This window comes from Cicer arietinum, chromosome 5 (assembly GCF_000331145.2).
Source record: "Cicer arietinum cultivar CDC Frontier isolate Library 1 chromosome 5, Cicar.CDCFrontier_v2.0, whole genome shotgun sequence".
Classification (NCBI taxonomy): domain Eukaryota; kingdom Viridiplantae; phylum Streptophyta; class Magnoliopsida; order Fabales; family Fabaceae; genus Cicer; species Cicer arietinum.
Genome location: NC_021164.2, coordinates 39,141,727 through 39,155,488, shown reverse-complemented (window position 1 = coordinate 39,155,488; position 13,762 = coordinate 39,141,727). Strand labels below are relative to the sequence as shown.

Sequence of the window (13,762 nt, the reverse complement as noted above, 5' to 3'; positions counted from 1 at the left end):
AATAACTCGACCATTATAGGAAGAAAAAAAAATTGAACCTTTGATATTTATTAATTGAACCACTGAATCAAGCTACTCAATCTCTACTTAAACATTCTAGTTTAGACAACCATTTGTACAGCAGTAATTTTAAAAAGTTATATTTTGTTTTTTTACAAGTTATAAAACAAATCGAAATCATATCCCCCGTAAATATAATTGAAGTAGCGAATCCAACTACTTAATTTTAATTTGGACATTCTAAATTAATATCGAAAGTACAAAGAAAGCCTTGGCAAATTTCTCTTAACGTTCCATATTATAGAATGAATTCATCTTACGATGAAATAACATGGGAATCTACTAGTAAGCCAGCCAACACTGGATTTTCCTCTAGTGTTAGTGTCATGCTATTCCTTTATTCCGCACTAGTACAAAAACCAACATATGAAAAAGACTCCAGTCTCTTCAAAATATAATTTTAGATTTGACGTATTTGATTCTATGATTCATGTATAAAAATAGTTGAGATAATTTTCCATCTTAGGCTTCTGACTATACAAAGGAATTAAATTCATGCCAATCAAGTGAATATACTCCATTTTCAAATAAGTCCCAGATGGCGATCTAAACCCGCTGCGCCGACATTGTTAATGTGATTGATATCGCATCAACTCCATTTACCTGTGATTCTCTGCAATTGTGATTCTCTGCAATTTAAGACTCAAATACACAGAAAAGTAAGGGCAGAAAAGGCTTTGGATAGTAGTTAGATTTGACTGTACTCGCTACAGATTTATCTCATCAAATACGAGGGAGATAGAGTAGAGGTAAAAGAAATTGTACAAAGAAAATTGTGAGGGAAAATAATTCATTCCTCGGGACAACTTTTAAGTGTTTTAACAATAAAATATGAAAGCACAGCCTGCTTTTAACAGTTCAATAAGGCGTAAGCATGGTGTGATACTTTCAATCGCATTGGACATCGCCAACAGGAGGTATACCTTCCCAAAGATCTCACGGGTTGGACGAATCATTTGAGGAAGCAATATTCTGAAAATGACCTAACTATGAACGATGACGGGGTACCCTGGATCAGCATGCCTCACATATGAAAGCAAGTAATGACCAATTAATGCTGAGGCATCAGCTTTCCATTGAAGCAAGGAACAGAAGCAGATCCTTGACAAGATTATCATTTGGACGACATAGCAATTTGACATATTCAAACATCCCCAGGTGAGTAATCTCTAGCTCTCCGGTCATCTTCGTCTTCTTCATCATCATCATATTCAATGGAAGGAGGCTGTCCATTAAGATCCAAATTAGCACCATTTGACTTTCTGACAAACTGTCCCCTCACACGAGGCCTTCTTTCAGCCAGTTGTTTCCGATTGACATACCTAATTTTCTTATCAAAGCAACGCTCTTTCCTCTTCTGTCTGAATTTAATCAACGCTGCTTCTCTTCTATCAACTTTAGTTAATTTTGCTTCGGATGATCTTGAGCCTCCAAACGAGGGCCATGAATGAGCTGTAGGAATCTGACCCGGTTGTAAGCACATACTCATTGGGTAATATGGGAAGGACATCATGCCGGTCGCATGAGGACCGCCTTGTGGAAGATGATTGTACTGGGGCCCAATCATAGATGTACTATCATGATTCTGCAAGTCCTGCACATTCTTTTGATACATTTGTGCCGAAGAAGGCATCAAAACATGATTAATAACCCCTGACAAATAATATGGATACGCATGTTGTGCAGCCACGCCAGATATTTCAAGCTCTGAATAGTGTGTCCCATTTCTTGGATGCATTAGACCGTGATGTAAATTTTTTTCCTTGTAATGGTTTTGCTGTGAACCTTCCATTGATGCAGGTGGAGTACAAGATCTCTCAATAGATAAAGAATCAGGTATATTGCTGCTGGGTAAGTCATTTTGCGATTGACTTTCACACGTCTCTCGATTTTCACGTATTTTGAGGTCACTAGCCCCTTGTTGAACACATGCTTCATCAATCCCTTCAAGATCTCTCATATGTGAGGCAGCATCTTTGTCGACATGGTCAATCCCTTCAAGGTTTCTCTTTAGCATTGATGCTTTAACATAAGTGAAGAAGGCTGATGTTTCCCCAACCCCAATCCTTAGTTCACTCTTCTTTGGACCAGATGAAAAATGTGCTACAAAATTACACCATCATCAGAGAGAAAACAATCAAAAACAGCGTAATCACGCAAGTAAAACACAGCTTTTGTTCAGCCTCAAGAACTCAAAATCCCCTTTTAGAATAAAACCATTTTTGATTAGAAACTATGGAGCTATAGAAGGCGCGCTACCAGCCTACCACAAGTAATTCAGTTACATGAAAAAAAATACACATTTAAGGTTAAAAGAAGTGAGGATAGAGGAGAAAACCATATTTCATCATTATCCGTGTCATTTTATAAAATACAATAGCCAGAATGGGTTGTTTTAGCAAAATTTTGAAAAACTACTTGGGAATTTACACTATATAACTTCAATGCTAGGCCAATAAAATTACATATAAAAAAAGACGAATGAAGAACAGAAGCACACCTGTTAGCTGATCATTTATTCCATGGACATCAGGCAAGCATTCTGATGCATGAAGATCTGGAGTTTCATAAACAGCAGCAGAAAGTGCAACAGTAGACTGAAAGGTAAACTATATACATCAAATAGCTACATATGACAGCATCTCTGACTTGAAGTTACAAGCAGCTATATATAATATAACAATATCTGTTCATACAGTTTAAAAATACCATTAGGCAGTAGCTAGGTGAATAAAAAGATATCAGAGTAATTCTACATCAACAGATACCCATTTATACAAGCATAAATTTGCAGATAAACAGACATTTTGGCCCCTAAATGTGTGAGGCGCTGTCCAATAGTCCTCAAACATATTTTTCGTGGGTCAATTTAGTTTATAAAATTATTAACAAAAGAGATACTTGGAGATGTATTTGCAATTTTGTGAGGCGCTGTGCAGGGACACACCACCACTTTCCTACACTCATTCAGATGTAACTCAATGGCACTAAATGTAATTGTGACCCTTTGTCTTTTTATGGTAATCAATGTTGTGAATTTTTATATCTTCAGTTTATAACGAAATACCACATTTCAAAGTATTACTTCATAAACTTCCTGATCTGTTCATTGTTTCCATGCCCATGCAGCTTAAAATTTATTTTAGGGTAACATATCTAGGCCTTGAATCTGAATAGTTACTTATGTTCTTTTAAAAATAGTCATTTGCATTTACTCAGTAATCAATAAGTTATCATACCAACATCTTCTTGGAATATAACTTAACCTCTGTAGCAGCATCACACTTGACATCCCATTTCCTTTGAAAAGACTGAAATCGTTTAACATGAACAGGCATGTCGATGTCATAACAGTTTGCAAAGTGACTCCAAAGTTGAATTTAAAAAATCGTCTGTGCATAGATTAATCTTTTACAAGGTTTATCAGGACGCACATGCTTATTTATTTGTGAGACGGTTCCATTGCATACATAAATTGTTGCATTATTCTAATACTGCTTTTTAACGCTAACCTCTTGCTCTTGTTGGCCTGAAATTCCTGTCTCTGGAACAATGCTTCTCTTGGACTTATCATCGGTGTCATCAGAGAATAAGGTGGTACTGTTTGTATTGGCATCACTAGGCTCTGATGCTACCAAATCAAAGTCATAATTTAACATGTTCTTCTCTGCAAGTCCAAGCTGCCAGAACAAATATAAATGTATCAACTATTTCAATTTGAAATCAATAAGGTCTATGCAGGAACGGAAATCCAGAAAAAGTGTTGAGTTTGCAAAGAGCAGAATCAAGCTAGTCTATAGTGGAGAGTCTACATTCCATATATTATATACTCTACAGGCATGTTTGGTTTTGTTTTCATTCTCTGATTCTGTTTTACTATTAATTTCAAAAATACCAACTCATTTTCCCATTTTCAAAAATCTGTAGAGGAAATGGTGAAAACAATACGAAACTCTAGATCAATGTTGTCATCTGGGAGAGAATAGTGCTATAGCGCTGCCATAGTCTCTATTTGACAACACATGTACTAAATAGTGTATTGCGGAACAACATCAATTTGTTCAAATTCCACTATGCTAAAGCACTATAGCTACTATTTGATTACGTTGCTCTAGATATACAAAAACAAAGTGAAAACAAGGGTAACATTTCTTTAGTTAAAAGGTAAAACAAGAAATGAAAACAAAAATGAAAATGGAAAGCACACATGCAATTTTCTAAATACAATGGTTGACTGGTTGTGATGGTGAAAGATGACAGCACAAAACAAAGGTGTAAATACACATAAGTTAGTCCTCGGCATCCATTTCATATTTCCCAATGCTTACAGTAAGTTGGTCGAAAATTAATAATAGGATGAATGAACCACAAAATAGGGAAGATTCATAGATATATGAAGTTGGACAATACAAACCATGCGCCTCCTTCTCCACATGTGCGTCCACAAGTTTAATAGTTCATTTGTGCGTAAAGGCTTTACTAGATAGTCAGCTGCTCCAAGTTTCAAGCACTTGACAACAACAGATACCTCATCTTGTGCAGACATCACTTATCAAAAACAACATATTCAAAACATTGATGAGGAGCAGAGCATAATTTGCTTATTAAACTCAAGAGTTTTTACTGGTTCATCAGCAAATTAACGAACCAAATCTTACTTATAACAGGAATTCTGTGCAATCCTTTGTCTCGTGCTATGTACTTCAACATCTTCATGCCCTTCTTCTTCGGAAGACCAACTTCAGCTAGTATGAGATCTATGTGATCTCCCTCGGCATTAAGTGCATCAATTACCTGTCTTGCTGACTTCACTGAAATAACTGTCAAGCATGAAAAATCCACTTTTAGAAATAATCATAAACTGCACAAGTTTAAACAAAAACACAATAAAATAACCACTTTTTAACTGATAGATAAAGTTGTCCATGTGTTGGCATTCAGTGCATCAATTACCTGTCTTGCTGACTTCACTGAAATAACTGTCAAGCATGAAAAATCCACTTTTAGAAATAATCATAAACTGCACAAGTTTAAACAAAAACACAATAAAATAACCACTTTTTAACTGATAGATAAAGTTGTCCATGTGTTCATAATATGACTCTAAAAGCAAAGTCTTAGACCCAATGTTATCAATGGCAGATGACGGATTATGATGGCCAGCCAAAAATTCACCATATAAATATGGCATTGCGGCTTATGGTAGTAACATGGCAGGGATAAAAGGTGTTGCAATCTATGGCAGATGACACAGTCCACCATGCGATAACGTCATGGAGGAAATTTGTCAACAATGCTTAGAACTTAAAAACTAGAAACACCTAATGAGAATCTAGAAAGTAATATATATCACTCTATCCTTCTCCGATGCTTGATTTTCTGGAATCCCTAAATGAATTATAATAATCTGTTTCATACTTTCATTCCTTGTCGACACAAGCGACAAGGAAAACTGCATTCTTATATTTATGTCAAACATCTTGAACAGTAATTATCATGATGAAGAGTGAAGACATGTAAATAAAGCATAATTATAGTATACCATTATACCCAATATTGATGGCAATTTCCATTTTATCCGTAGTCAAAACCGATACCTTAATTCTAAAGCTTGGGCAAGCTTGTCAATATAATCAGGAACCTAGCAAAGTAATATAGTTAGGCATAATTTCAAGTTCTGATCTCACGTATTAATCTTCACATGTGAAACTTTCTTTTGTTACCCCATGCTAGTCTTCTCTGTACAATAATAATCCTTTTTCATCTTTGCAGCGTCTAACTTCACTTTGGTGATAGTCGGTTCCTTGTGCAACTCGTCAAACCAGGAGGACTTTTGTCGAGCCTCGGCTACTTTAGTTAGTTGGAGGCTGAAATATCTATGGCTCAGGAAAATTCTGCCAAATTTTACGAGTTGAACAAGGAACTGACAATCACAAAAGTGAAGTTAGATGTTGCTGAGAAGAAATTGATGAAGCTTGACTATTATCGTGCAAAGTAGACTCACATGGAACGCGAGAGAGATCTTCTACGAAGTCAAGATAAGATGGAGATTGTCAACTACATAGATACATGACCATCTAAAATCCATTCCCGTAAGTGCCATGGGGAACACTTCACCCAGCCATCTAGGGTATGTTTGAGGGAGTTGGGTTTTGGAGGGGAGAACTTTGGAGGGCTTAGTCTATATCTTGGTATAATTTGAGAATTTAAAAAAAAATGAAAAAATCATAGTATAAATGATTATATAGCATTTCAATTACACTTCATACATTTATAGAAACATTTTATAGCATCCTTAATTTAAAAAAGAAAAATAAACCCTCCTCTCTCTTCCCCTCCAAAACCTCAATCCAACCATACCCCTAGGGCACCAAACAAGAAGAAAATAACATGCAGAAAAAATTAGAAAACTACAAAGTCGAGGTGGGACACATGTCCTCCTCCTAAATGCCCTCCACTATAGTTGAGAACCATGGTCAAAGGTAGCTGACATAGCCTTAATCGCAATCACATTGCAGACTGTTGAAAATATATTATGAACTTTATATTTATTGTATAGGCATATCTTATCATGTAAATAGAGATAGTATCTCCTATATTTATTATTGTAATTATTGCCTTGACCGACTTAACTATAGTCGAGTTGCTCAACCACATTTTCACCATATGTCTCTCTCATTTTCTCTCATTCAACACATACACAACACATAGGCACCAAAAACATTGGTGTCACAACCTAGACACTGTGGTCGGTCACAAACCTTTTCCTAAATCCCTAATTGTGGCCAACATACAAATAAGGCTTACAGATTCAAATAGAATCAATCATTAGACACACACATTAGCAAAACAGCAACACTTTTGTTTTTGTTTAGTTTCAAAAGATGACACACAAACAACAAAAACCATACATACAAAATCAACAACATAAGCCAAGTGAAGTGCCAATTGAAAAAGGGATTAAATTAAAAAATTGAGAGAGATCATTGATACATACCCTGATAACAGCATCTTAACAGAAGTGTAACAACCTCTTGAGAGCTATTGACATCGCTATCACAAAGCAAAATCCGCACTTTACTTCTATCAACGAAACCATCACCAATCTTACCACCATTATTCCCACCACTTGTTTCTCTATTCAAATTAAACCCCTCACTCTCCATACCTAAAACAAAAACCTCTTAATCACTCACAAAACACTATCAAAATCAAAACCCTTTACCTTCTAAAATGGACACTACTAAAACAACAACAAAATAGAACTTATTTTCCCTCACTGCAAAACCATTGATTATAACTTTATATGTCAGGCATCAAGTTCAAAGCCGAATATTCTTTCCAAGTTGACCCACCCTTTCAATCAGACAAAACAAGAACAACAACGTTGTCAGAACAAATGGACAGACGGAGATCAAACGGCTGCGTTTTGATGGCGCATGTTAGCAGAGCTTCAGAAAGTTATATTAAAAAAAGTATAAAAAATTGGATGATATCGAAAAGGCGAGGCAGTGGTGCAACTTCGGGTTTTTGTGAACGAAAAGGGATGAATAAAACCTTAACTTGGAAATGGTGACTAACGTGCGCTGGTTAGAGTAGGGGTGCGCTGTGCGCAGAGGGGGTAGGGTAGGAGAAGAAGGGACGTGGAAAAGAGAGAAAAAAGTGAAATAAAAAAAGGGAAGGGGAATGGGTGTTGGGATAGTTGGGAAGAGATAGAGCAGAGAACACGTCACTTGCAGATCTTTCTTTACTCAATAAACTCAAGTATAACTGTGGGGCACACATCCAAAATATCCATCATTCTAAAATCTCAACCTAATGCAATGTATTTAATCAAACAAATAATAATAATAATAATAATAATAATAATAATTGCAATGTATGAGCTAAATTTCGTTTGGTAAATATGAATATCTACTACATAAATGATCAATCAACTAGCAAAACTAATTCTTTAAAAACATAGCACAATTTCCATCTAAAAATAACATTTTTTTTTATTTCAAGAATAACATGGCTGTTTTTTTTATACGGTGAAATTGATAAAATTACAGTAAATATTTTACCGTAATCTTATCGATTGGATCTGTTTGCTTAAGATTTTTATAAAGTGAATTTGATTTTATATTTAAAAAATATTCTTTATTATAATTTACTTAAAAATAGTAGAAGTTGTTTTAGACTTATTAATTATCGATTAAAAATGTAATTTTGACATTTAATAACTGAGATATTATTATTAAATATTTTAACATGACAAAAAAAATTTTTTTTTTAAAGGATATCATTCAAAAATAACTTTTATGAAAAACTTCTCAAAATAACTCTTAATTTTAATTATTTTTTGAAATTTCATTATCAAAAAAATTGTAGTAAATAGATAAATGATATTTTATGATAAACTATTTAAACCATTTTTTCATTGAAGTTTTATTTGTGAAATTCTTTTTTAAAAATATTATAACAAAAAGTAAAAATATTATTAAAAAGAATCATTTAAAAAAATTTAAACAAAAGGACTCAATTTATTGTAAAATAAACATGAACTAACATGATATATGTTTTATATTTTTGTCATTAGATTATATCCGTGTATTAAATTCTAGATAAGACATTTGACACTTAGTTTATTTTTGATTTTGTGATGAGCCATCGTGATTTTGTAGAAGTTGTAGCTTTTGAAAAACTATAACAACTCAGTAATTTTTTGATTTGCGACGTAAAATAAAACATGCACTTAATATTTTAATTTAGTTGTAGTTATAGTCTTTTATTTATATCAATTCACGAAATTTGTTTCTCTATTTTAAAACATGACAATTTTATCTCTTATTCTATTTTTTTTAACAAAAAGTAGAGATGTGACATATGATACGATAGTGTATAATGATTAACACCTATGAAATTGCAATAAAATCCTCTAAAAACTTAACTTTCAACTTTCAATTTTTTTTTTCATATTTATAATTTAATTAGTGACATATGAATAATTAATTCATCTAGATGGTTTTATATCATGAAATCATAAATCACATCATTTTAAATATATCAAATTATCATTTATTTTTTAGTTCAAAAATATAAAGAAGAGACTAACACTGTCGATTTTTAAAATAAGAGAAATTTTATACATTAATAAAAAACAATAAGAAAAAAGTATTAAGCCTAATTTTTTTCCTTTTCCGCTTCTTTCATTAACCCTAATGTATTGACGCTGACAGCAAATTATGTTGAGTAATCATTTATTTTTTAGTTCAAAAATATAAAGAAGAGACTAACACTGTCGATTTTTAAAATAAGAGAAATTTTATACATTAATAAAAAACAATAAGAAAAAAGTATTAAGCCTAATTTTTTTCCTTTTCCGCTTCTTTCATTAACCCTAATGTATTGACGCTGACAGCAAATTATGTATAATGATTAACCCTATGAAATTGCAATAAAATCCTCTAAAAACTTAACTTTCAACTTTCAATTTTTTTTTTCATATTTATAATTTAATTAGTGACATATGAATAATTAATTCATCTAGATGGTTTTATATCATGAAATCATAAATCACATCATTTTAAATATATCAAATTATCATTTATTTTTTAGTTCAAAAATATAAAGAAGAGACTAACACTGTCGATTTTTAAAATAAGAGAAATTTTATACATTAATAAAAAACAATAAGAAAAAAGTATTAAGCCTAATTTTTTTCCTTTTCCGCTTCTTTCATTAACCCTAATGTATTGACGCTGACAGCAAATTATGTATAATGATTAACCCTATGAAATTGCAATAAAATCCTCTAAAAACTTAACTTTCAACTTTCAATTTTTTTTTTCATATTTATAATTTAATTAGTGACATATGAATAATTAATTCATCTAGATGGTTTTATATCATGAAATCATAAATCACATCATTTTAAATATATCAAATTATCATTTATTTTTTAGTTCAAAAATATAAAGAAGAGACTAACACTGTCGATTTTTAAAATAAGAGAAATTTTATACATTAATAAAAAACAATAAGAAAAAAGTATTAAGCCTAATTTTTTTCCTTTTCCGCTTCTTTCATTAACCCTAATGTATTGACGCTGACAGCAAATTATGTTGAGTCTTCAGCTAAAAATGCCAACATTTTTATATTGATTTATAACATTGCAAGCTCCAATAACAACATTTTGTCGGTGTCTTATTTTTGTTCTACTAATTGATTAGCAACATAAGAAAACAATGTGATATTTTGTTTCCAATTTATAATAACATTCACAAACCTATTTTATTAAATGATTTTAAGACATTGTATTTTGTAAAAAGAACCAATTGTTTTCGCTTTTAAAGTCATGTCCAACAAAAACTTTCCACGATTAGTGATAAGTGTAGACACTTAATAGTGGTAGGCGGTGGAGCTCCGACTACTTCAAAGTGGCCACCTTGAAACTTAAGCAACTCCAAGATATCGGCAGTGGAGCTCCAACAACCTCACAGTAGTTAGTGGCGGAAACTTTGGCGACGCCTCAGTGGTCATCACCTTCTACCGCTATTGTAATTTATAAATAAATAATATTTTGAATGTTGAAAACACATTTTAAGTATGACCTTATCATTTACTATTTATATTTGCTGAAATAGAACCTTAATTTAGTGCCACGTCACTCAAGGGTCATGGCGAAAGTGACTCTCATTACGACCTTGTCGTTTACTAATTAAAAATATTTATAAAAAAAAAAAAAAAAAAACTTAGTTTCCACACTTTAACTCACATCATCTCCATTAATGCAATAATAATAATAACATTACTCAACGTCTTTAAAATTCTCACATTGTTCACTTATTTTCTCATAATTCCAACTTAACACATATATCAAATAATCACAATGAGCTTAGCAGTCATTAACTATTCTTAGTTAAGTCATGATAATTTTACACACTACTATAGTTACTTTAGTCTAATCGTCCTAGTAAGCATGAAATCTTGCATAGTATAACAAGTCAACGAGAAAAATTTCCTCCTTAAAGAAACCTAATAACCCTACCTTCAAGGTACGAGTGTCTACAAATACTTGTACTTATACAACCAACTAAACAGATATGTCCCATCGTGATGTGGATTTGAGTGCTTATATATGAGATTGAAGATCTAACCAAGTGATTTATTGAGATAAAGTGGTAATATAAAAGGAAAAGGAAACAAACAAACATGAGTTAGATGGAGAAGATGAAGAAGACGCCACAATCAAAGATGATTGATAAGCTAATGTGGAATCGCCACAATGATAAGAAATTCATTGATAAGATTCAAGCAAGTTCTAATCCAAGAACTCAAAGAGGAGACACATCTCACTCACAACTCTCATTAGAGAAATTCTAATTCATTTTAAAGTTATCCAAAATTAGACTCTTACAAAGTATTTAAAGAAGGATTTACCTTATTCCTAAAATGGGCCAAAAGTCAATTCTCTAGACCCATATTGGGCTTACACCACTTAACTAAAATTATTACAATTTAAATTAAACACAAATAAAACTAAAAACTATTATAAAGTCTTAATTTGAAATATTATTTTTTCCCTTCTAATTAGCTCATTTTAGGTCCTCATCATTCTCTCTTTCTTAGAAGAAATTCGACCTCGAATTTAGCTCAATCATAACCTACAAGAAGAAAAACACAAGTCAAAGACATGAAGAACAATGTTAACGCTACCACCGGGATCAAATGGAAATTGTGAAAAACCACTAAATGTGTCAAGTAGGTGAAACACAATTCCACTTTTTGTATTCAACAATCCAACATATTTATTTCCAATATAAGGAGTTTTCAAGATATAGATAAAACAATACCTCTTGAAATTGACATTAAGTACCAATGTTACCTTCCTTGGATTGGAATTGGAGACGAACAAAAAGTTACTTTGTATTTCCAAAGGCTTCAACGCAAGTTGAGCCTCATGGACATTCCTTTTATCATAAACAAATGAATGTTCTTTCTGAAAAAAGACAAGTCTCTCAAACAAATTAGGAGTACCATATAGAAGTTTAAAAGATTTGTCAATACAAGAAAAAGTAAGGAGAGGTGTAGTAGTACAACTATCAACTAATTCCACAAGCAAACATTTACCCTTCATAGAAAATCTAAAGATACTAACTTTATTTTTAACACAAGAGTAAGTATTTAAGTTAGCAAACAAATGGTGTGTTAGTAAAATAGTGGACATTCCTCTTTTGGAGACCTATTTTCAAGCTTTTGAACATAAGAATAAAAAAAGTTAGGAAAATAGTTAGACTCAATTTCTTGTTCTTTGTCTATCAAATTTTGTTCCACTTCACCTTTCTTTTCTTTAATTTTCACTTTCTCTCTCAAGGCTAACTTATTTTTTTTCCTCTTTCTCTTTATTTTCTTTGATTTTCCCTTTTTCTCTCAAGGCTAGTTTCTCAATTTTTCTTGCTTCTTTTGTATATCCATTTTCATAAAAATATTTCACATACTCTGGATCCAATACAAAATCTCTAATATATTCTTCATATGATATACTTTCCTTTTTTATTTGTTCCTCATTTTTATATTCTTTGTGTCTTTTCTCTTTTGCATACCTCATATCATCCCTCTCAAAATTTTCACATCTTCTTTCATTTTCTCTAAATCTCCTATCATACCTCATTTCCTTCTTATCATAACATCTATATCTTCCTTCTTTCTCAATTTTAGACATATCTTTATTTTGAAAAGACCTTCCATGGTGAGATCTCCTATCTCTTTGATTCACAAACTCTTCTCTCAAGGCAATCATTTGAGTATTCAATATTTTTGTAAAGTGACCCATAAGATAAGTGATTCTAGTAGAAAGGGGATTTGGTTCACTTTCACTCATGATTTAAAAAACAACAAATCAACGAATATCAAAATAATCAAGCAAATAACAAAAACAAGATAAGAAAATAAAAATAAGGCCATCATAACTCACTAAGTGTTTACACTTAAGAAATGTATCACTCGTGTATATCACTCAATGATGGTTTTTTTTTCAATGATGTGCACTCTTGCCTTTTTCCACTCAAACTCCTTTTTCAAGTTCTTAAAAAGAACCCAAATAAGAATCCAAATCAAAGCATCGAAACACAATATAACAAGTCCACAAAAACTATCAACACAAGAGTTTCAAGAAGGAAAACTCTAAGACAAAACTAAGAGAATTTAAAACGAGAAACAAGAAGAAAAAAATTAGGTAAATGAAGACACACTCAAGTAGATTATCAAAGAAACAAGAAATTAGAATTAAATGATCAAATGATCCAAATATGTGGAGGTAAGATACTAAAATCAAACTTGCAATTCCTAAAGGAGGTAAGAAGAATGCAAAAGATGTTTCGTGTTTCATACAGAACAATTCTGGAACTTTTTTTTTTCTTTCAAAATGCATTTTTTTCAAAAGTGCTTTTGTGCATAATCACTTTTTCGCAACACTTATATTTCCAGATTTTTCTCTGCATATTTGAATTTTCTCATTTTTCTAATCAACTTAGGCTTTTGAACTTCCAGAACTGGACATGTATGGAAGAAATAACATCACAAACAAATTTGCAAGAGAAATTTTGGATCAAACAATTGCAAGTGGAGAAGATGATGCAGCTAAAACCCATATTTTTTATTTTTTATTTTTTATTTTAGCCCAGTTTTCAAATTTCACCACAAATGAAGTAAAGAATCA

General features: G+C 32.0%; 1 protein-coding gene across 2 annotated transcripts; it reads right to left on the bottom strand.

The window, feature by feature from the left end:
- Positions 1 to 720: 720 nt before the first annotated feature.
- On the bottom strand, positions 721 to 7,784 carry TOC1B (two-component response regulator-like APRR1). 2 transcript variants are annotated; one of them, XM_012715743.3, is made up of 8 exons: positions 7,416 to 7,784; positions 7,058 to 7,228; positions 4,719 to 4,880; positions 4,475 to 4,608; positions 3,573 to 3,740; positions 3,300 to 3,371; positions 2,561 to 2,657; positions 721 to 2,163 (listed from the first exon to the last, which is right to left on the bottom strand). In XM_012715743.3, exons 2-8 carry the CDS (start codon positions 7,224 to 7,226, stop codon positions 1,205 to 1,207), a joined length of 1,761 nt encoding a protein of 586 aa, XP_012571197.1. In that variant the 5' UTR covers positions 7,227 to 7,228; positions 7,416 to 7,784; the 3' UTR covers positions 721 to 1,204. The 2 variants fall into 2 exon arrangements, with proteins under 2 accessions (XP_012571197.1, XP_004500014.1); XM_004499957.4 differs by lacking the exon at positions 3,300 to 3,371 and having other exon boundaries at positions 7,058 to 7,782.
- Positions 7,785 to 13,762: the final 5,978 nt, after the last annotated feature.